At 36.1% G+C, this 23,470-nt stretch overlaps 1 protein-coding gene across 3 annotated transcripts; it reads left to right on the top strand.

Annotated features, from left to right (window-relative positions):
- The first annotated feature begins 8,809 nt into the window (after positions 1 to 8,809).
- LOC113110878 (zinc finger protein 362-like) lies at positions 8,810 to 18,550 on the top strand. 3 transcript variants are annotated; one of them, XM_026275141.1, is made up of 9 exons: positions 8,810 to 9,057; positions 13,259 to 13,322; positions 13,747 to 13,993; positions 14,072 to 14,197; positions 14,777 to 15,122; positions 15,280 to 15,504; positions 15,591 to 15,669; positions 16,943 to 17,101; positions 17,798 to 18,550. In XM_026275141.1, exons 2-9 carry the CDS (start codon positions 13,260 to 13,262, stop codon positions 17,912 to 17,914), a joined length of 1,362 nt encoding a protein of 453 aa, XP_026130926.1. In that variant the 5' UTR covers positions 8,810 to 9,057; position 13,259; the 3' UTR covers positions 17,915 to 18,550. The 3 variants fall into 3 exon arrangements, with proteins under 3 accessions (XP_026130926.1, XP_026130928.1, XP_026130927.1); XM_026275143.1 differs by lacking the exon at positions 8,810 to 9,057 and adding an exon at positions 9,278 to 9,744; XM_026275142.1 differs by lacking the exon at positions 8,810 to 9,057 and adding an exon at positions 9,278 to 9,749.
- Positions 18,551 to 23,470: the final 4,920 nt, after the last annotated feature.

Raw genomic sequence — 23,470 nt, 5'->3', positions numbered from 1 at the left:
GAATTTTAACTACACGTTTCAATTTTTATATATTCAAACTATATATTCTGAAGAACATTTATTTATTCAGATTCATAAATATTGTGATCTACTTCTATATTTTCACAATTTACAGATATTTTGATTTTATATATTTATTGTTTGGTGCTTCTTTATATATATATATATATATATATATATATATATATATATATATATATATATATATACACACACACATACATACACACACACACACACATTACTTTAGAATTTTTTTTACAATGCATATATATTTTTAAATGGAAACACTACAGTCCCCGAATGCACTCCTAAATTTTCCTTTATTACTCCGTTGTGGCCACTATTTCAGTTTGGTGCGTTGATGTTCTCAGAGGTTCAGCTGTGTGTTCTGAACCCTGAGTTTGTAATATTAGTAATTATTGCTGTTTCCTCCATGAATTCTCTCCATTATACGCCCTGGTTTCAATAACTTCACCTGGAATGATGGACAGGTTGGGAATCCATCCCGTGTTTTATTCTGTAGCTGAACTTCTCCGCTCCTGATTGGTTCTGATCTACGTGTGTGTGTTCTGTCGTGTTTGGTGTTCAGGGGTAAAGGCATTGGACATTTATGACATGAACCTCGAGGTTGTTGCTCGGTCGGATGATTATTATAATTAATATTTTAGTGATGGTGATGGGTTCTTTATGATATATAGTTATATACTGCTGAGGATTGTTGTTGTTTGTGATGATAATGATTTGTGTGTTTGGATGAGAGCTGATTAACTCTTGTTGCTGTCTAAACGCACTCTGATGGAAAACTGTTTAGTGTTCAATTAAAAGAAATGGTAAACCAGAAGCATTTCTGACTCTTCATTATGTTTGACTGGCTTTGTCCAACAAGTGTAAAATTAGAAAAAAATGAAGGTGTTACTAGCCAGAAAATCCAGATTGTCTAGTGAAGAGCATATCAATGACTGTTATTCAGGAAACAGAACTTGAATTAACATTTACCTTCAGGGGTTTAACTAGTAAAAAAAAAAAGTTTAATTCATATTGTTCTTGAGAACTGTGGCCGTTAAACCACAAACAAATATATTAAGCAATGATATTTTACTATTGTAAGTAGTACTGGAAGGTTTTTTTTTTTTTTTTGCATTAGTTTTTGGTTTATATTTAGCTTTTTTCAGTTAGTTGCCAAGGCAGGATTTCTAATCAAGTTTTTTTTTATTTAATCTAATATTTATATATATGCATTTGTTGCAATGCTCAAAAAAAAGTCAACCTTAGCAATTTCCGACAGATGAAACTCCTTTCTTCCTTCGACATGTACGTTTCTTTTTCAGCTGTTTATGATGCATCACATGACAAAGCGAGCAATTGGCAAATCGCTTTTGCCATCTAAAAAAAAAAATGTCCTCCAAACTGCAGAAAAATGGCTTGTGTGTGAGTAGAAGAATTGATTTTCCTTGCATTTTTAATGAAATCATTGCGTCAACCTATGTCCAACAAGACGCAGTGAAACTCTGGAGACTTAGGACATGGTTTATGGATCTTATATTGCACAAGGGTTTTGCTATTAACTGAAAGCTCTCCTGCGTCAAGGAGCCGTGTTCTTACTGGAAGCCAGCCGTGTGTAATTGTGTTAGTATCCCTCAGGACAAGGGTTTTGTCAAACCTATAGACTTCTGTACAATGTATCTCTACAAGAGAAGATGCTGTCATATGGATATAAAGAGGTGTGGGTGGTGTGAGGTTTCAGCCGTAAAATCAGACAAAAGACTGTCTTAAAGACATCTCACCATCATTATAATGAAAAGCTCACTTTCTCACACCTAGAAATGCAAGGATGTCACTGCAGGGCAGACATTACACTGAGCAACCTGCCTATTTCACACCAGATGCTGGTTTACATGTTACATAGATACCATGATGGGGCCTCGTAGAAAGTTAAAACATTCAAAAACAATAGTCTAGTGTTTACTAGAATTTAAAAACATTCTCCTAACATTGAGTCATTGAGACTTTGCAAAAACACGTCTTGAGTCCAAAAGCATTCACTGTGCGATGAAGCCTGTTAGAATGCAAGTAAAATAACCTTATAAGTTATTATATGAGTGTTCAAATACTTAGCAAAGACTGATCAGAAATGTTTGCTCGGCTTTCGTTACAGATTCATCTGTGCATGTGCCTGTGCAAGTCTGAGTTCTTGGCTAGGAAACGTTTATGTGCTGTCAGATGTAGCGTTTGCCCTGTGGTGCTTTCCCGAAGAAGTCAGCTAGAGCTACAGAAGGGCCCAAAAGGAAGATGGGCCGATTAACAAAGGCTTCTTCAGTTTCAGAGTACGGTTTCACGTGCCGATATCTCAAGGCGGCGCAGGGAGACCTCTGCTGTTCTTCAAGAGCTGTAACCTCATCCAAAGAGGTTATTTTTCCCCTTCAACTTTGTGATTGCTATTATTTTTACTTGTACGGTCATGAATTTGCTCTTTATAAACCTCATTCCATTGCACTGATTCCAAGTTGCAGGAAACTTAGGAGTTTGATGAATGTGCTCATGACAAATAACCAGTTTACTCTAAATGCCACTGCTCACACCGTATGTCACTATTGTTCTGTGAAGCACAGCTCCCCTCGGGCCCAATTCCTTTTTTAAGGGAACCGTAAACTGGTTTTGGGTTTAAAAATAACGCAACAATCTCACATTAAACCAGCTGGTGCTCTCAAAATGAACAGATTATTTACTTTGCGAGGAAAACATACCTCATAAACTTACAAATTCTTAACACATCTGTTTCGGCAACATTAATTTGTCGTCTTCTATCAGATTTTGCCGATTTAGAAGATCCATCAAACATGTTTGTCTTTTGTTACCCAGACACTGATGGATTAGCCATCTCCTTTTGCAGGTTTCAGCTTCACAAACCTTCTCCATCAGAGGTAATTCAGAGTTGAATCACTTTTTTTTTTCAGGGTCACTTAACAACATTGTGATATAAAAGTCTATCTCATCATAGTTCATTTTCAAGAACCCTCATGCAAATTGATTTTGTGTGTGTGTGTATATAAGTTTATTTCACTAATTCCATTCAAAAAGTGAAACTTATCATATTCATTCATTCACACAGACTGATATTTTTCCAAATGTTTATTTCTTTTAATTTTGATGATTATAACTGACAACTAAGGAAAATCCCAAATTCCGTATCTCAGAAAATTAGAATATTGTGAAAAGGTTCAATATTGAAGACACCTGGTGCCACACTCTAATCAGATAATGAACTCAAAACACCTGCGAAGCCTTTAAATGGTCTCTCAAAGTTCTGTTGTCCTGAAGTTCTTCTGTCCTGTTAAAGACCACCAGTGATGTGACTTTCAGAGGAAGATCGGTTTTGGACTCTGCAAATGTTGTAAGGCTGGATGATTGCTTTTGTTTCTTGATAATGTCTGCCAAACTGGTTTGTTGAGCGCACAGTACACCATTCCCAGGACAGATCAGTCGTGGCTCACTGTTCACAAACCCAGTCATGTGAACGCCACAGCTGTTGGATGTTTTTTCTGAGTCAACCAGAGTTTGTGACATATGCGTTAGCCCAGGGCCCAAATAGTCCTTTTCCTCACCCATCTGTTTGTTTTTAGATGAGTCAGGCAATCTTCGGGACACTATTGTCCTGAACAGAACCAGGACCACCATAGCAGGAAGGACCCAGGAAAACTCAGCGCTGGGGAGGCAGGTGAGAAGACGGCCACCTTTTCTTTGACAGGTTTCCACTGAGATCTGCTCCAGCATCCACCCGTGGCTGCTGTAATCATCCCGCTCACGCTCCATGCTAGAAAACCTCCCAAATAGACAACGGACAAGGTTTGTGGTTCTGCTTACCAGTGACCGCGAGGTCTGTAAATAACAGCAGACAGCTACAGCACAGACTGACCGCTGTGATAGTGTGTGTGATTACAGACGAACACAACAGCATGCTGCTCATCAGTCTGCACACACACACAGATGCAGCGTAACATCCAGAACACCCTCCATCTACACATTTAGAAGAGACATTAAAAATACAGTCTCACTTTAAGAGTTAAAGAGTAAATGCACAAAATGTGTAAGTCAGATATTGTTCACATTTGTTTTTCTGAAAATATATATTTTTAAAGATATACTTGCACTCACTTAATAACTTCATTTGTAATGTGTCAGACACAGTAAAAAGCATATTTTAATTTGATCCTCCCAACAACAGTGTAAAGTCTTCAGTTATGTAATAATAGTGTTCAGGAAAGAGTTAATTCTCTACTCTCTTTTTTATATTACACACATATGTTGCATTCTACAGAATCTGGTCCAAAGTAGTTGAAAACATCTTGGGGAAAAAAAGCCTTTTTCCAATAATAATAATAATAATAAAAGTATGCATATGCGTGCAAATTGTATAATATCCAGGGTATTTTAAGAAAGTTTATCCTCTCCCCAAATTTGTCACTACCGAAACAGTTATAATAATTTAATTAAGGGTTACATTTGTTCTACATACGGTTATATACAGGTGCTTCTCAATAAATTATAATGTCATGGAAAAGTTAATTTATTTCAGTGATTCAACTCAAACTGTGAAACTTCTGTATTAAATAAATTCAATGCACACAGACTGAAGTATTTTATGTCTTTGGTTCTTTTAATTGTGATGATTTTGTCTTACATTTAACAAAAACCCAGTAATTAACTATCTCAACAAATTAGAATATGGTGACAGGCCAATCAGCTAATCAACTTAAAACACCTTCAAAGGTTTCCTGAGCCTTCAAAATGGTCTCTCAGTTTGGTTCACTAGGCTACACAATCATGGGAAAGACTGCTGATCTGACAGTTGTCCAGAAGACAATCATTGACACACTTCACAAGGAGCCACAAACATTCATAGTCAAAAAGCTGGCTGTTCACAGAGTGCTGTATCCAAGCATGTTAACAAAGTTGAGTGAAAGAAAAAACCTGGACTTCCAGACCACCTCAGCAGTGTCACAATCTGATCACCTCCATACCACGCTGAATTGAGGCAGTAATTAAAGCTAAAGGAGCCCTATCATGTATTAAGTACATGTACAGTAAATTGACATACTTTCCAGAAAACCAACAATTCACTAAATTATTTTATTTTATTGGTCTTATGAATTTTTCTAATTTGTTGAAATAGTGAATTGGTGGGTTTTTGTTTTATATATATATATATATATATATATATATATATATATATATATATATATATATATATATATATATGTGTGTGTGTGTGTATGTGTATATATATATATATATATATATATATATATATATATATATATATAATATAGTTGATAAATCAGTATACTTTATTTTTGACAAAACATCCCATGTTTCGGTAGTGAGAGCACATTTTGGTTGTGACCACATCAAATTACAGAATTTTTACTTGCATACTAAAACACTAATGAAACTAAAATTTTGCATAACTGTACTAAAATTTTGCTTATTTCCCCCAATGAGGATTTAGTGTTCACTTTTGTCACTACTGAAACAACGATAACATGTTTCATAGTGACCGTTTCAGTAGTGACAATTTTTTTAAACTTTTAAATATAATTGCTAATCAGCACATGGTTAGCTAGCACAGTTCTTAACAGTGGTATGCATATATAATCAATTTATATATATATATATATATATATATATATATATATATATATATATATATATATATATATATATATATATATATATATATATATATATATATATATAATGTAAGCTTTTTTGACTACAGAACCCCGTCCATCTGCTTCCTCCACGACCACAGGTGTTCAGATGTGCGCATGCGACTTAGCTGATGTAGTTCTCGTGTCTCTGGTGACACGTCACGCAGCACGCGTCAGCGAGCTTTATTTGACTGATGTTTGTCAGACTGAGGAGGACTGAGCGCGTGCTGCCATCTATCGTTCAGCTGAGAGAACGCCGGAGCTCGAAGACTAGATACAATACGAAGAAAGGAAATTGTCCTATAACGGTAGTATTTGATCTGTTATTATTCAAGTACAATGTTGTATTTTATATTTTGTTTTATAAAAAAAAATTGTTTTGTTGTGGTTTTCTTTTTTTTCTTTTTTTTGTTAGCAATTGTAGAAATGTTAATATAGTTTTTATTCATTTTTATTTTAGTTTGAGATATTTAATATTTCAAGTTATGAAATATTTATGTGAAATATTGGTAGCTAGCTGAATTTTTTTTTTTTCGGTTTACTTTATTTCAAGGAACATACTTTTTTATGGTTTTTGTTTTTGTTAACTAACCTTAATCAGAAATGATTGTGTTACAAAAAAAAAAGTTATTGTTATTTTAGCTATTTTAGTACATCAAATTAAGCCAAATAGAAATGAAAATGTTACTTTGCAGCCATCTGAAATTAAGTTTATATATATATACATTTATGTTATTTCAAGTTTATGATTTTAGTTTTTTATTATAATAATTTGATAAAAAATTTAGTTTTTTTAATTGTTTTAGTTATTTTAGTACATCAAGTTAACACTAAAGCTGAAATATGATTTTTATTGTTTGTTTTAAGTAACAAATGGTTTTAACTATAATAACTGATCAGAAATTAAGATTTACTTTACATAATTAACTGAGAACATATATGAACAATTAGACACAAAATATTATAATATTAATAATAATATACTTGAAGACAGTTACACTTGTCCCTTTGCAGTTTGTGTGTTGTATTGTTTATTGTGTTGTAAACATGGTCAACCGGTCACTGTCTACAAGGTAAACAATGTAAAACCATTTGTGTTATTCATCTTTATAATCCTTTTAATTTAAAGCCTTATGCTTTAATTATGGAAATTAGTTTTGTATACACTTACAGGTCAAGTTAACTAACAATACATTATATATATATCTATATCTATACCTATATATATATATATATATATTTATATATATATTAGGGGTGTAACGGTTCACAAAATTCACGGTTCGGTTCGATACGATACACTGATGTCACGGTTCGGTTCGGTTCGGTTCGATACGTTTTAGATACAGCAAAATGTAAAAACATCTCAACTTTTCAGAATGCCGCAAGCGCACCGCGGGTCATGTGACAAGAACCAACCAATCAGCTTCATCCTTTCCCGTAACAACGTTGAGAGCTCAGCCAAGATGAAGGAACAGCTGATCATAGTTTTATATGGATTGCAATTTTGAAATAAATTCAGTAGCAGAGCTACTGCAAGCGATTTTTAGAGCTGCAAATCCATTTATCCTTCGCTGAAATTTCCGCGTCTCATGGAGAGAGCACGTCATTGTTGCTTAGCAAAGACAGACGCCTCAGGAGAAAGACGCGCTTAGCGTTTTCCATGCGTTTTTAGGCACGATATGTGAACGGCCCCTAAGGCGCTCGCTCACTCAGCACGCGCTGAAGGCTCGTTGCAAAATGTCTAATGCATTTAACAGACCAGAAATATAAGATCCTAAAATAACCAACAGGTCTGGTGTTTGGGTTGGATTCCCTGTAAGCTATAGTGTCTAAATGCTGCAGGGATAGTTTGCTGCGTGCATGTTTCTCCTTTTTTTCGTCTTTTCCCAGATAGTACTGACGCATATATCCCAGATATTCCCGCTGTTTTTTTTTTGTTTTTTTTTGTAATCCCGCTGGTGTACCCTGTCATGTTGCAGATGCGACATACCGTTGTTTTTTTATCCACCACTCTCTTGCCATCACCATTATAGCTTAAAGGGAATCCAAAGTGCACCCAAACACCAGACCTGTTGGTTATTGGAGGATCTTCTCATTTGTAGTCTGTTAAACGCATTGGCTATTTTGCAACGAGCCTTCAGCGCGTACTGAGTGAGCGAGCGCCTGCTGAGTAGCCTAACATAAACATATAAGATGGTGTTTTTTTCTTCTTCGGGAGTGTCAGGGGCGTTGCCTGTTACGTTGTTTGGGTTATTGGGCTACCTTGTTGAACGCATATCATTATATTTCTTTCTCTCTCTTTTTTTTTTTTTTTTTCAAATATAATTAATTACTCCAACGAACCGTTCGGTATACATAATGCGTACCGCGTACCGAACCGAAAGCGTCGTACCGAACGGTTCAATACGAATACGCGTATCGTTACACCCCTAATATATATATATATATATATATATATATATATATATATATATATATATATATATATATATATATGTGTGTGTGTGTGTGTGTGTGTGTGTGTGTGTGTGTGTGTGTGTGTGTGTGTGTGTGTGTAGCCTATTTTTAAATTCATCTCAAATTAAAATAATGAAATGTAGACAAAGCAGAAGCTTGGAAGCATAAATAGTGTGTGTGTGTGTGTGTGTGTGTGTGTGTGTGTGTGTGTGTATATATATATATATAATAGTGGAAAAAAATATTTTAGCTACATTTAAATAAAAATTAGACCACTCATAATTTACTTCGATTTGTGGTGTTTCGTAGATCTACTGACTGTATTTAGATGTTGAAAATGGTATAACAAATAACTAGACTGATTGTATAAGTATACATGTATAGAATTGTTCTTTGAACATGTATCAGTATTCTATTCTATTTCTTATCAAAATCCCTTCTACTGTTTACATTCCAGGAGACACTGGTATAAATGGATGTTATGCAGTTCCTCAGTGCTGTCACAAAACTATGTGTTTTTTCAAATGTGTTTTTATTAGAAACGCTTATCACAGTATCTATTCTTTCTATGATATTCTCTTGAAACACTCCATATCTCAGAGTCTGCTCTTTTGTGCTCCTTATCTTCGAAATCAGTTCTCTGGCAGACTTCTCACAGGACAGTACAGTAACAAAAAATGTTAAATAGTCCTGATTCGTTAGCGATTATTTTCCTATGGAAAGCTCTTCGTGTATGTAATAATATCTGATCTGTCTGTTCCTGTCCTGCAGCACCCAGAAGTGAACGGCAGGCGACCCGGAAGGTCTGAACTCCTCTGAAGGCAAAGCCGAAAGAACATCTGAACCTTTCATTAAATATCATAAATCCGCCGTCGAGGTGTGCAAGGTATGTCTGTCGCGCTCTTTTCATATTCACGATCGCATATACATTTTTTATTAATTTTTTTTAACATTTGCATGATGCATTGAAGCGATGCTAGCAGTCATTCGAGTGAGCCAAAAGTTTAAATAAAAGAAGAAAAAAAGAAAAGCAGACGCATGTTGCAGCAATGTTGCATCTGCACGCTCCTGCATGATTGCGTCACGATAGAAATGTTATATTTTCGCCGGAGAGATGCGCGTCTCTTTCCATCTGCGTGATTTGTTCGCATCGCATGAATGTTGTAGGAAGTCTCTTGTTTTTTTTTTCCTCTCTTTTTTTTCTCCTCCAGCCGGGCTATTCAAACCTGCAGATCTAAGTAAACAATCATTCGTGCACTTAATGCAAATACTGCGGCGTTTTACTCGTCGCTCTTTTCATCTGAAATCACGCGCTTTATTTGTGTGGCTTCATTTTGGGGGATCTGCAGAATATGGCGCCCTGTCCTTATAAAAATAAGACAGGCTGCCATTTTTGTTTTCCTTTTGTCTGAATTTTTTAATAAAACTGTCTGAGAATGCGCGAGAGGCTGCACTCACACAAGGCACGAGACGCGTCCGTGATTCAGCGACTGCTTTCAATTCGACGTTTGATCGAAGGCGACGTGCTTTAATTGAGAATCATTTCAAGGATGCCGATACAATAAAAGAAAAAGTTGAGTAAGTTTTATCTCAGTTTATATCAAAGCCTCTGAGACGTGTCATTCTTCGCCAGAATGTTGATTTCATATTTACAAATCGTTTAAAGCTGCTGAGGGTTTTTTATTAGCGTATTAAATAGTTTAAAATGTTGTTAGGTGGCCTTCACCTCAGCCTCATTTAAATCTGAAGAAACTACGAACTAGGTAGAATTAGTTGTAGAATTGATTATAAAATGAAGCTTACACTATTGTAGCGTGAAACTGCATTTACTTTTTGCAATGCACCTTTTTATCAGATGAATGTGCATCTTAATGTTTATTAGGGAACATCTACTGTGGTATTACCATGGTATTCTTGAAAGAACTTTTGAGTGCTGTGGAAATATTGTACGTGAATTTTTAAAAATAAAAATAAAAAATATATATATATTTATATTTTTTATTGAGATTTATACATTATCTGAAAGCTAAATAAATAAGATTTCTATTGTTGGATGGTTTGTTAGGATTGAACAATATTTTGCCGAGATACAACTATTTGAAAATCTGGAATCTGAGGGTGTAAAAAAATTTCCAAATGAAGTTCTTACCAATTTTACTGCTTTATGGAACATGATATTTACTTAATATCCTAATGATTTTTTGGCACAGACTAAAAAAAAAAATCACTAATTTTGACCCATACAGTGTATTGTTGGCTATTACTACAAATATACCTGTGCTACTTAAGACTGGATTTGTTCTCCAGGCTCTTATTTGATATACTCTGCAATGTTAAAATATAAGCTGTTTTGCATTTGAAAACTTGGTGTTTCCGGTCATTTAAAAATCGCTTGTAAATTTGTCATTATGCTAGGCTATATGATCACCAAATATTGAATTCATCGTTTTTTGTCAACTTTTTGTTTTCTTTCATTTTAGCACATTTTGTGTTTCTTTGGAACTCATTGGCCTCATTAATCTAATCTTATGTACCTTGTTTTTGAATCAAAAAAGCATTATATCAACTCAAAAGCATAGGTGCAGTAAATCAATTCAAAAAAGAAACACAAAACCAAAAGTTTATTAAGACATTGAATTCAGTATTTGGTGATAATATAGCATAACAAGATATTTATAAGCTATTCTTTGTAGGCTTTGTTCAAACATGATAACTTTGAAAAGAAGATCCAGAATGCAACAGGAAAGGATTCATTGAGGTGATTGCATTGAACAAACAGGACAATGACGTTCATCTTTCCGCTCTTTTAATTTGGACCTTTACCCATCTGGAGCCTTAGAAGCGGTTCCATACGGTGTGATAACTTTAGGCGTATCGTTTTCTTGTATTATGTTCATGACACTGTGCTTTGAATGTTTTGGCAGTGCTTATGGGTCTTGAGAGTGTTTGACTAAAGGGCCTTGCAGAGAAATTCATTTAGCGGAGCCAAAAATAATAAAAGCGATATGTCCAAATATATGAGCCCGGACCCCGCTGAATATTTCCTCAATGATGCTGAAAGGGTGTCTGTTTCACTTCCTGCTAAAACTGTGGGGTAGAGCTTTCACTTTTCCATATGAATCTGACACATTTACATATGCATTTGACATTTTCAGGTTTTATTTAAATGCTCAAATATTGGCTTTTTTATTTATGACTTAACAGTCAGCTTTGCTTTTAAATACTGCTTTCTGCTTATAAAATTTGTGGTAAGACCAATGTTATTTGAAGAAGTTTGCACCATCACAGCAAATAAACTTTTATTTTGCTGTTACAATGCAACAAGCGATATTCAAAGTGTCTTGTTTTAGGGAGATGTCATTTGTTTGATTTTTCCAATGGGTGTCATGTTGAGTTTGGCAATATTGAGCAGTCTTCTGTGGGTGTGTGAACTGTGTATGAACAAACAGCATGTGCTTCCTCGAAACACTTGTTCTGCATTGTATCATATTCATGCCACTTTGTCGTGAATAATGCTTAGTAATTTGCTGATGCATTTAAAGGCACAGTCTGCAATAAATAAGAGTACGGTATTAACTTAAGCCAACAGCAAAAGCCTCTGAACAATGGCTGTCATTTCATATCACTATAATTAAGCTTTACTGTAGCTCTGTACATAAAGCAGTACATGATCCCAGTGTTTGATTCCTTAAGAACACAGATTAATGTTCAATTTAATCCAAAAAATTTCCTTAATGTACTTTTCTGGCCGTATTTCTAATGATTCACAAATGTGTTATTTTAAAGAAAAAAACTGCGCCATCAAAGTTAACGCATTTGCTGAAAATGTACCTCGTCTCAGACCACTCAAGATGTAGATGAGTTTGTTTCTTCATCAGAACAGATTTGGAGAAATGTATCCTTGCATCACTTGCTCAGCAAAGGATCCTCTGCAGTGAATGGGTGCCGTCAGAATGAGAGATAAAACAGCAGATTAAAACATCACAGTAATCCACATGACTCCAGTCCATCAATTAACATCTTGTGAAGTGTAAAGCTGCATATTTGTAAGAAACAAATCATTAAAGCATTGCGTCTGGAAAAATATCAATCTGTAATCAGTCTGTAATAATTTAATGATTAACAATGATTTTTCTTCCAGTGAAAAATCTATTTCATATTGTTCTCTCACATCAGAATCCACTGACATCTTTGTTTAGAATTGTTTTGGACTCTTTTTGCTCAGAAACGGTGCTTGATCTGTGCATATTTCTCTCCTGATTCAGATTCTAGTCTTTTTCACTAGAGAAAGCAATATTACTGATATAGTACTTATAGTATGTAGCCATCATAAACAGTTTAAAAGATAAAAACATTGCAATGATTTGTTTCTTACAAACATACATTTTATAAATGGTGACTGATGGACTGGAGTCATGTGGATTACTTGAGGATTATTGTGATGTTTTACTATTCTGACGGCACCCATTCACTGCCGAGGATCTATTGGTAAACAAAGGGATGCAATGCTACATTTCTCCAAATCTGTTTCCATGAAGAAACAAACTCATCTTCATCTTGGCAGGCCTGAGGGAGAGTAAATATCCAGAAAATGTTCATTTTTGGGTGAACTATCTTCTTGTTTTTCAGTATCCTTGAGTATTGTCTTGAACATTGCACTGTCACTTTATGCAAATTAAATGGGTTGTGAATGTTGTTGCTGAACTAAAGTTGCAATGCAGTTTAAATAAACTTCTTGGATTAGATCTGCATTTCAAATAAACAAATAATCACATTTTTCTGAACCGCCCAGCAGCCATAAGTGTGATTTTTAAAGGTTATTACCTCCATGTAGTGTGTAGTCAAACATTGCAACCTTCAGATCTCACTGCACCATTTTCCCCAAAAACTTTTAGTGATTATCAGTCATTATTGTCTTCTGATTTATTAATCTCTGAGCAACAAGTACTTCAAATTCAATATGCATTCCTGAAAAGATCCATTTGGTTTGTTCTCAGTCTAGGATTGGTCAAATAAAAGCCACGTAACAATGAATGCTGATTAAAATAAAAAGCATCATTAATCAACCGTGACTATGTGTGTTTCAGAATGGCAGAACCTCGATTTAATAATCCATACTTCTGGCCTCCTCCACCATCTATTCCTGGTCAGGTAAGGAAACAAACACGCATCAATGGACAGACTTCATTAATCCTTGTTGTTTATCTTAAAAGTTTAGCATCAGTAATTTACTTTGTTGAGCTCTAGGCTTAATCTTTGCTGTTTACTAGTTGTCTTAAGTAGCTGATAAAGGCGCCAGGATGCTAAAGTGTAGAGTTTAAATAAATCTTATCTTTTAAATGTTCTGTCAGATCTTTCTCTAAACCGTAAACACTTTTAACCCTATAAACCCTGCTGTATCGTATCAAATTTCTAAGGCCTCTAAATAATCAGCATACTGCCGAAAATCACATTTTTCTGACTTGTCTCATAAGTCAGGCTATGTAGGATTAAACCCGTGTTCTTCTCATCATGTCAATAGTTTGAACCATCTGCTTGTTTTAATCTCACTCCCCCCCCCCCCCCCCCCCCCCAGTTGGATAACCTCGTGCTGATCAACAAGATCAAAGAACAGCTCATGGCGGAGAAAATCAGACCTCCACACCTGTCGCCCACTTCTGTCCCGTCCCAGCAGCCCTTGCTGGTGCCGCCCACGTCCACAGAAGCCGGGCAGCACAATATATCAACGCCTAAGCTGCAGCACATGCCGGGCCTCCACGCTCACAGCACCACCCAGCCCGACATCGCCCTGCACGCCCGACCTGCCTCCAGCACCGTCGCAGGTACGTTCTCCGCTGCATAGCACAGATCTGCTCACTGTCACACATGCATACTGCTAACTGTGCACATAATGTGGGCAGGTCGTATTCTGGGGGACGTCAACTTGAATCTGGACGACAAAGCGGCTATTAAAGCAAGAGGATTGTGGGAAGACTGGCATTTGCGGCAAATCATAGACCAGCCATCCCGAGTGAATCATCTGTCAGGTACGCAAATGCAAAAAAAAGTTATTGCTTGCATTTACAGAACAGTTCGCACTTGAATGAAAAAAAAAGCTTAAAATTTGTTCACCCTCAGGACATCAAAGATGTAGAAGAGTTTGTTTCTTCATCAGATTTGGAGAATGTAGCATTACATAATTTGCTCACCAAAGGATCCTCTGCAGTGAATGGGTGCCGTCAGAATGAGTCCAAACAGCTGATAAAAAAACCCACAGTAATCCACATGTCTTCAGTCCATCGATTAACATCTTGTGTCTATAATAAATTAATCAAGGCATTTTAACTTCTGGACAAAATACTAGTTGTCTCATCTGAATGGGGAGAGAAATATGCACAGGTTAAGTAAATTGCTTGTGGATTATTGTGATGTTTTTATCAGCTGTTTGAGTTCTGATTCTGACGGCACCCATTCACTGCAGTGGATCCGTTAGTTCTAAAAATTCTCAAAATCGGTTTTCATGAAGAAACAAACTCTACATCTCGGATGTGGCCTGAGGTTCAGTAAATCATCGACAAATTTCCATACGTGGGTGAACTGTTCCTTAAAGTGAGGTTCATTTTCAGGGCTGTCGCTGACGTCTTCTCGAACTGCCAACCACAACACGTCAGAGAGCGTGACGCCGAGCACCCCGACGTCTCCAACCAGCACCAGTCAGACGCGTCAGGGTGGCGCACCTTCCCCAAACCTCATCTCAGGACTGTCTGGTGGGCCAGGGATGGACTTTATCAAAAACAGCGGAGGACTGGCAGGACTGCTGGGTCCTCCTCCGAAGAGCATAGGACGAGGGCGCAAAAAGATCAAAGCTGAAAACCCCTCTGGGCCGCTCTTAGTCGTTCCCTACCCAATCCTGGCTTCTGGAGCCGACCAATCAACTGTCTGTATCACTGCCAAAGAGGGCAAAACCTACAGGTACAGCTCCAGAAGATGTTTTCACTTTGTTTTATTCAGACCCAAACTTGCAGTGTGTCATCTAAATTGCTTTCATACCATTTGCAGACTTTGCCGGCCACATAACCTATACTTTATGCCCCAGGTTTTCAGGAAAAAATTGCATTTCGTCTTTCAGATGTAAAGTGTGTCCGCTGACGTTCTTCTCCAAGTCGGACATGCAGATACACTCCAAGACCCACACGGAAGCAAAGCCACACAAGTGCCCTCATTGCACCAAGTCCTTCGCCAACGCGTCCTACCTGGCCCAACACCTGCGCATTCACCTGGGAGTGAAGCCGTATCACTGCTCCTACTGCGAGAACTCCTTCCGCCAGCTCTCACACTTACAGCAGCACACCAGGTGACTTTTCAGCCTCGGTTCATTCACGTGCTCGGGTTGTGAACTTCAGGTTGATGTTTGTCATCACATTTTGCTTTGCTCTACAGAATCCACACAGGTGATCGGCCGTATAAATGTCTCCAACCAGGCTGTGAAAAAGCCTTCACACAGCTCTCCAATCTGCAGGTAAGACCCAAATGTCTCTTCTTTTGTAACTTTTAACATAGTTCATTTTAAATGTATTAAATATGTATAAAATTTTTATAAAATTTATATTTATTTATTATATAGATAGATGATAGGTGAGAAATGATGCTAGTTAAAAGAAAAAAGGTTATTGTACATGTACTGTATATATATATATATATATATATATATATATATATATATATATATATATATATATATATATATGTGTTTGGGACGGCCAGCTCTAGGAAGGGTTCTGGTCGTCCCAAACATCTTCCATTTAATGATTATGGCCACTGTGCTCTTAGGACCCTTAAGTGCAGCAGAAATTGTTTTGTAACCTTGGCCAGATCTGTGCCTTGCCTTGCCTCTGAGCTCTTCAGGCAGTTCCTTTGACTTCATGATTCTCATTGGTTCTGACATGCACTGTGAGCTGTAAGGTCTTATATAGACAGCTGTGTGGCTTTCCTAATCAAGTCCAATCAGTCTAATCAAACACAGCTGGACTCAAATGAAGGTGTAGAACCATCTCAAGGATGATCAGAAGAAATGGACAGCACCTGAGTTAAATATATGAATGTCACAGCAAAGGGTCTGAATACTTGGTGTGATGTGACCATGCGATATTTCAGATTTTGTTGTCTTCTACCCAACCGCTGACACCCATCAAACAGTTTAACGATTTGCGCGAGTAGATTACATACAAAGTCAATGTAAAGACGCGATCAGACTATTGATCAGACGCGATGCCCGCGTTTGGCGTGTATGCCCCATAATACTAATCTTGTTGATCATAATAACTTTGGTTTTCTGTAAAGATACGAATCAAAACAACTCATCTGTCGAGTAAAACACAAGCGAGATCGCCATCTCTTTCTAGTTGAAGTTTGTCGTGAAGCTACTTCTGCGTTTGTCCACGACACTGTTGTCATGTGGTTTCTACGTCAGTAAAGATGGTAACAAAGGGTAACTAACGTTATTGACAGGCGACTGCACTGCCCCGTGTCACTGTTCAGAATGGGAATTTTCTCATGATTTACAAGTAGTTGAAAACATTAGAGATATTGTTGGTAATCAGCTAGACAAAATATATAACACTAGCCTATTGGTTTTTGGATATTTTACTGTAAATATCTTACAAATTATACATTTAAATTATTTTAGCAAATGGCTGCAATATAACAAAGAGTGAAAAATTTAAGGGGCTCTGAATACTTTCCGTACCCACTGTATATTTAAATTAATTTCGCTTTTTCTTTACCCTCCACAGTCTCACCAGAGATCACATAATAAAGACAAGCCTTACAAGTGCTCCAACTGTTACCGCGCTTACTCTGACTCCGCCTCCCTCCAAATCCACTTGTCGGCTCACGCAATCAAAAACGCCAAGGCATTTTGCTGCAGCATGTGTGGTCGAGCCTACACCTCAGTAAGTACTACAGCATTCATCACTCTGACTCTGATGTAGTAGTTAAAGGTGCTGTATGTAGGATTGACGCCGAGTGGTTGAACTAGGTACTGCAGTCCAAGTTCAAAATATTGGAGAGGGTTTTTTCACCCGGTTCCTCCCCCTCAGACTTGACACACACACAGGTTGCCAGATTGAAAACACCAAAAGGAACGAGCGCACTTGACGATGAATGAAATTAAATACTCTGTGTTTTCTGCAAACTGGCCACCCGGGGTGCTGAAATTCAATTGGGTAAAAAGGCAGTGGGCGGGTTTCACAAACCAAAACAAAGACCGACATTACAGCCCGGAACGCACATTTTCAAAAGAGAATTACTGACTGTAGCATTGTTTTTTTAGATAAACATGTTAACTTAGCATGTTTCTTAAATATCTGCAATCATATTATGGTATTTTTTATGCTTCAGTAGAGTCAAAAACTTACATACTGCACCTTTAAAGTACAATGTGCTCTTAAATCAGTTATTGGTAGTTGACATGAAATACTTTATATTTAGTTTTAGTTCACTTCAAGTCACAAATATGTTAATATTTCTATGTTTAGTATACACTATAACAACCCCTCAAACAGAAAATCCATTAATAAAACTAGTTCATGCTCTATGCAATCGTTTTTATTCTTCTCCTTGTTTCATAAGCATCTGTTGTCTAACAGGAGACCTACCTTATGAAACACATGTCTAAGCACACGGTGGTAGAACATCTGGTGAGTCAACACTCACCACAGAGGACCGAATCTCCCAGCGTTCCCGTTCGCATTTCCCTCATCTGAGCATGCTGTCCTGGACCAGCCCACGGTCGGTCAGTCCTTCCCAAGCTAAATCGCCTGTTCTCGGTGGTTTGACGTTTATTTGTGTGTGTGTGTGTGTGTGTGTTTGTTAGTTTGTTTCGGTTTTTGAGAACATTCCGACATGTATTAGACTGTGTGGAGAGAGGCTCAAACACAGCAGTGGTTTAGGACACATTCCTCTTCTCCGACTCATTGCTGAGATGAGAGGGAATAATCGGGAAATCCAAAGATGGTTTCACAGCACTTTCAGGCCACACAGTTTTGGCTTTAAATGTTTCTGGTCTGTTACGACAATAAAGGCATTGCTCTTGGCAGCTAAACGTTTGGGACTGTAGGCATTATGCATTATAAAATCAGAAGACATACGTTGTATGTTTAAAGCTTGGACCAAGTCCAGTACCTCCTCATATTTTTCTATGCTGTCTGGAAAAAAAAAAAATTAAATCCCCTTCTTTTGGGCAACTCAAGTCGCTTCAGAGACCAACGGTCTTGTGTTTTGGTAATGTCAATCATACAATATTTTTCTTTCATATCACAACATCTCCTCGCTTGTAGGGAAACCTAACTGAAAATAGCTTTAGCATTAAATGTTAACTTTAACTAAAGGACTGTTATGAATCTGACTTTACAGACAAATCCGCACATTTAGATGTTTTGCAAGATTAATCCTTTAGTGCTTTACAAATTCTTGTGGACTGGTGCCAAAAATAGAATATGAAAATGGTTCTCAAAACGTTCTGATGGTTCAGAATGGACACGTATAGTGTTTAAAATGAACACTTTAAAAAGGTGACGCTTCAAAGCCCCTGTGTTATGTTGCGGATGTCAGCATGCATTTGATATTCTAGATGGCTGAAAACTGGCAAGAAATGTTCAGACTTATATTTTGAAATATTATTATTTTTTTTATTTTTTTTTTGCATAGAGGCATGTCTACATTTAATATGTATGTAAATTGAATATGAATCTACGTTTAATATCTGTATTAATATTGCATTACATCACTGTTGGAAACAGTTGTGCTGGTTAATATTTATAAACTGTATTTTTTCATATTTATAGACCTGTGATACTTTTTCAGAATTATAAAAAAAGTTAAAAAGAACAGTGTTTATTCCAAATATAAATTTTGTGTTAGAATATATGCTACTATTCTTTGTTTTAGTTTTTTATTCAGCAATGATTTGTTAAATGGATAAATAATGATAGTAAAGACATATTGTTAGAAAATATTTATACTTTGAATAAATGCGGATCTTTTTAACTTTTTATTCATCAAAGAATCAAAGAAAGTATCACAGGTTCCCCAAAAAATAGTAAGCAGCACAACAGTTTGATAACACTAATAATAAATCCTGATAATAGATTTCTGAAGGATCATGTGACACTGAAGACTGGAAAAAATGATGTAAAGTAAATTAAAATAGGAAACCACTATTAGAAATTGCAATCGTATTTCAAAATATTACGGTTTTTGTTTCAGTGTATTGATCAAATAAATACAGCCTTGAAAGAGACTCAATAAAAAAAAAAAAGATTAGACTTATTTCATACTTTTGAATGGCAGTGTGTTTATTTTAACATTATAATATTAGTATCAATATCATATTATTTTTGTTTTGGAACATTTTCTCGAGTGTCATGAAATTACACAAAAAAAAAAAAAAATCGTATTGGTCCTCAGAAAATAGGCTTCATTTTGTTTTGTTCAAAAAATATTTGAGTGTTTTTTCTTTTGATTCGAGGGTGAAATATATGGCCTGGACATGTTCTTGTGAGATTCAGCCATTATACACACACAGGAGAGAACAATACTGCGGGAAAAAGAGTTGCCCATGAGATTTGTGTAGCTGTATCAACGTCTAGAATACCTCCTTGGCTTATTATTCATGTTTATACTTATCATGTTGAAATATTAACAACTAACATGTTAATTTTACACATTTTAAGCCTTAACCATTTTATCTCTAGTTGTTTACCATTACATTTTATATATAAATATATATTTTATACCATATTGGTGTTTACTTGTGTACTCAGTACTTTTCTGTAGTTTTATTTCCTAGCATGAACATGCTGTAAATAATCTATACAGTACTTAAGTGTTAACCAGTTTATATCAAATGACTACATGTCTAGTTATTATCAAATATACCTTTTGAATTGTCTTGAATTGTGGTACTCTATAAGGTTTGCCTTGGCAAAGTCAAGACATGGAAAGGGAAAGGACTTTGTAAAAGTAAGCAAATAAATAAACGAGAAAATTCTGTAGCAGTCTTTGTGCTCATTATGTGTTTATACATGCATATGTTTACACAGAACTATATTTACCTTCTTTTTTATGTTTATGTAAATGCATTGATGTTGAGACCTGCATGTTGAAAACTGATCTTCATGTCAATTCAATGTCATCCTTCACTTAAAAATAAACATTTGCTTATGATTTACTCACCCTCAGGCCATCCACGATGTAGATGAGTTAGTTTCTTCATCAGAACAGATTTGGAGAAATGAAGCATTATGTGACTTGCTCACCAACGGATCCTCTGGAGTGAATGGGTGCCGTCAGAATGAGAGTCCAAACATCTGATAAAAACATCACAATAATCCACAAGGAGTCCACACCACTCCAGTCCATTAATTAACATCTTGTGAAGCAAACCGCTTTTTTTGTAAGAAAAAAATGTAGCTTGGTCTTCGCCCGCCATGACGCGACTCTCAGCAGTGACTTCCTGCAGAATGTAGAATGTGAACAAAATTGAAGCTGAATATTCTCTTCTTCAAGCAAATGTATCCTGGGGAACTTACTTACGGTCTTCAGTGTCACATGATCTTTCAGAAATCAGTCTGATATGCAAATCTAATATGAAATTAATAGTTTTATTTAGCAAGGATGCATTCAATTGATCAAAAGTATTGATAAAGACATTTATGATGTTACAAATATTTTTTATTTCAGATAAATGCTCTTCTTCTGAACTTTCTATTCATCAAAGAAACCGGAGAAAATTCTACTCTCCTGTTTTCCACTTAATATTAATAATAATAATATAACTTTTTGGGCAGCAAATCAGAACATTAGAATGAGATCTGAAGGATCTTGTGACTGGAGTAAAGATGCTAAAAATCCAGCTTTGATATCACAGAAATAAATTACATTTTTAAATATTCAAATAGAAAGCAGTTATTTAAAATAGTAAAAATATTTTCGAATTTTACTGTAATTGTAGAGAGCTTGGTGAGCATACAATTCTTATTTAAAAACCATAAAAAAACGTACCGTTCAAAAACTTGTCTGATATATAGTTTTTATTTCCTTTTTATTTTAGTTTGTTATTTTAGTGCATTAAGTTACATCAAGTACTTCCTCTCAGCATCCGCACAAACTAGAGCGAGCTGAAGTTCTGTCCTCCGAGAGAAGCTCCTGTTGACTCCTGCTTAGTCTGTTCCTCAAGACTGCTGTGTTCTGTTGGAGCTGCTAGTACAGCAAACAAAAATCTTTTTTAATTAGCACACAAGCTAATACAGTATCAGTATATACAACTTCATATTGCAATCTGTTGACTAAATTCAAGATTCCCTGTCAGTTCAAGACACCCTATAAATGGTGAGATCTGCATCAGGTACCCTGAGCTGTTCCTGCTCGGCATCAGTGATGTTGGTTCTCGTCTGGGACAGCTCTTCAGCTCTTCAAACATCCTCCTCTGCTCCTCTGCATCCTGCTGAAGATGGACGTTCTGTGACTGATGACAAAGTGTGACGGCGTGTGTTAGGTCAAATGGCATGCAGGTAAACAAAAAACGTTTAATCTCTTTTTTTTTTTCAGAACATGTTTTTTATGCTATATTGTGATTATATATTTTAAATTATTCATAAATAAGGCTGCACAAAATTATATTGTAATTATTTTGTCATAGACTGCAATTTTATCATCTTTATTATACAAAATAATAACAAATATTGCTACAAGTGTGACTGCATCATATAATAATTTCTGTTGATAATGTTCATCGTCTGGCTGACTACGTCTTGTATTAATTTTTTGGAAAACTCCTGTCATATGCGCACAAACTGACAGTCACCACTTATAAGCTATTACTTTATATTGTAGAAACATAATTTTCTGTAAAGTTGCTTTGTAATGATTTGTATTGTAAAAAGCGCTATACACAAACTTTAATTGAATTTAACTGAATTGAATTATTATTTTTATTTGTTTTAACTAAAATATACTACAGCTATAAATTACATTTATGTTCTAAAATAAAAATGAATAGTTGATAGTAAATAGTTGATTACACTACGATACCAATATTTATGTCTTAAATGACTAGTTTTTATGTCTAAATTCTTCACTATCAAACATTTAAACATTCTTTTAACATTCTAGACATTTTGCAAGCTTCTGTTTACAGAAATCTTTGAAATCATGCAAATGAGCAAATAAAGTGAACCAATGCACACTGTGCTCCTAAGATGCCTGACTCCCCTTTGAACCAGACTAATTCCTAAATGTTTACATTAAATTATAGAACATAAATGATATCTGCCATAAATTTATGTTGGTTCTGTTCTGTTAACCCTACGGGGTTATCGCTGCTCTCCCTGCTCTCAACTATCCTAGGCTGCATGGATGAACAGAACCATACCTCCAATCCAAGCTGTATGCTAATTGTCGGCCATCTTTGATGATAGTGGTCCTGACAGAAATAGAACCGCTTTTAATTTAAGTTAACTTGAAACAATCTTCACATAAACTGAAATGGGATGTGATACCTAATGCCTCTTGCTTCTTGTTGCACATTTCAATGACATGCATCAGGTTAACTGTCATAAACACACAGGCAGTAATTTGGGTTTACTCTGAGCAGCCTCTCTGAGTCCTAGGAGTCTCTTTCAAGGGCTCTGAATGTGGTGATGCCACCTCGTGGAGAGATGATGTTAAGTTTCTAATCAGAAGTTTTGCACATAAAAGAAAACAAGAGGTAGGCCTGCCTGATTGTTTACATCATTACAGAATATAGTTTATCACTCCGCTCTAATCTGATAAATGCGACTGTGAGGCATAAACATATTAAAGGGACGGTTCCCCCAAAAATGAAAATTCTTTCATAATTACTCGCCCTCGTATCATTCCAAACCCGTGAGACCTTTGTTCATCTTCAGAACACAAATTCTGGTATTTCTGATGAAATCCAAGAGCTTTCTGACCCTACATAGACAGCAACACAACTGAGACGTTCAAGGCCCGGAAAGATAGTAAGGATGTTGTTAAAATGGTCCATGTGACATCAGTGGCAATTATAGTCTGATGGAGGAGAGAACAGACAGAAATGCACCTTGTTGCTGATGGATGTCATCCAGAGTTGCATGGAAAGTTTTGTTTTCTTGCTCGAGATGTATACTAAAGCCACTGAATCTTGGGTCTTTTTGAGACTCTTAATGTGATTGATATATTGCTGAACCTGATATTGAAGAACGACAAGACTGCAAGTTTCCCTTTTGTGTATACAGTATTCCAGTATTTCCATCTAAACA

The sequence above is a fragment of the Carassius auratus genome, chromosome 11 (genome assembly GCF_003368295.1).
Source record: "Carassius auratus strain Wakin chromosome 11, ASM336829v1, whole genome shotgun sequence".
NCBI lineage: Eukaryota > Metazoa > Chordata > Actinopteri > Cypriniformes > Cyprinidae > Carassius > Carassius auratus.
Note: the sequence above shows the minus strand (reverse complement) of the source record. Positions and strands in the feature narration are given on the sequence as shown.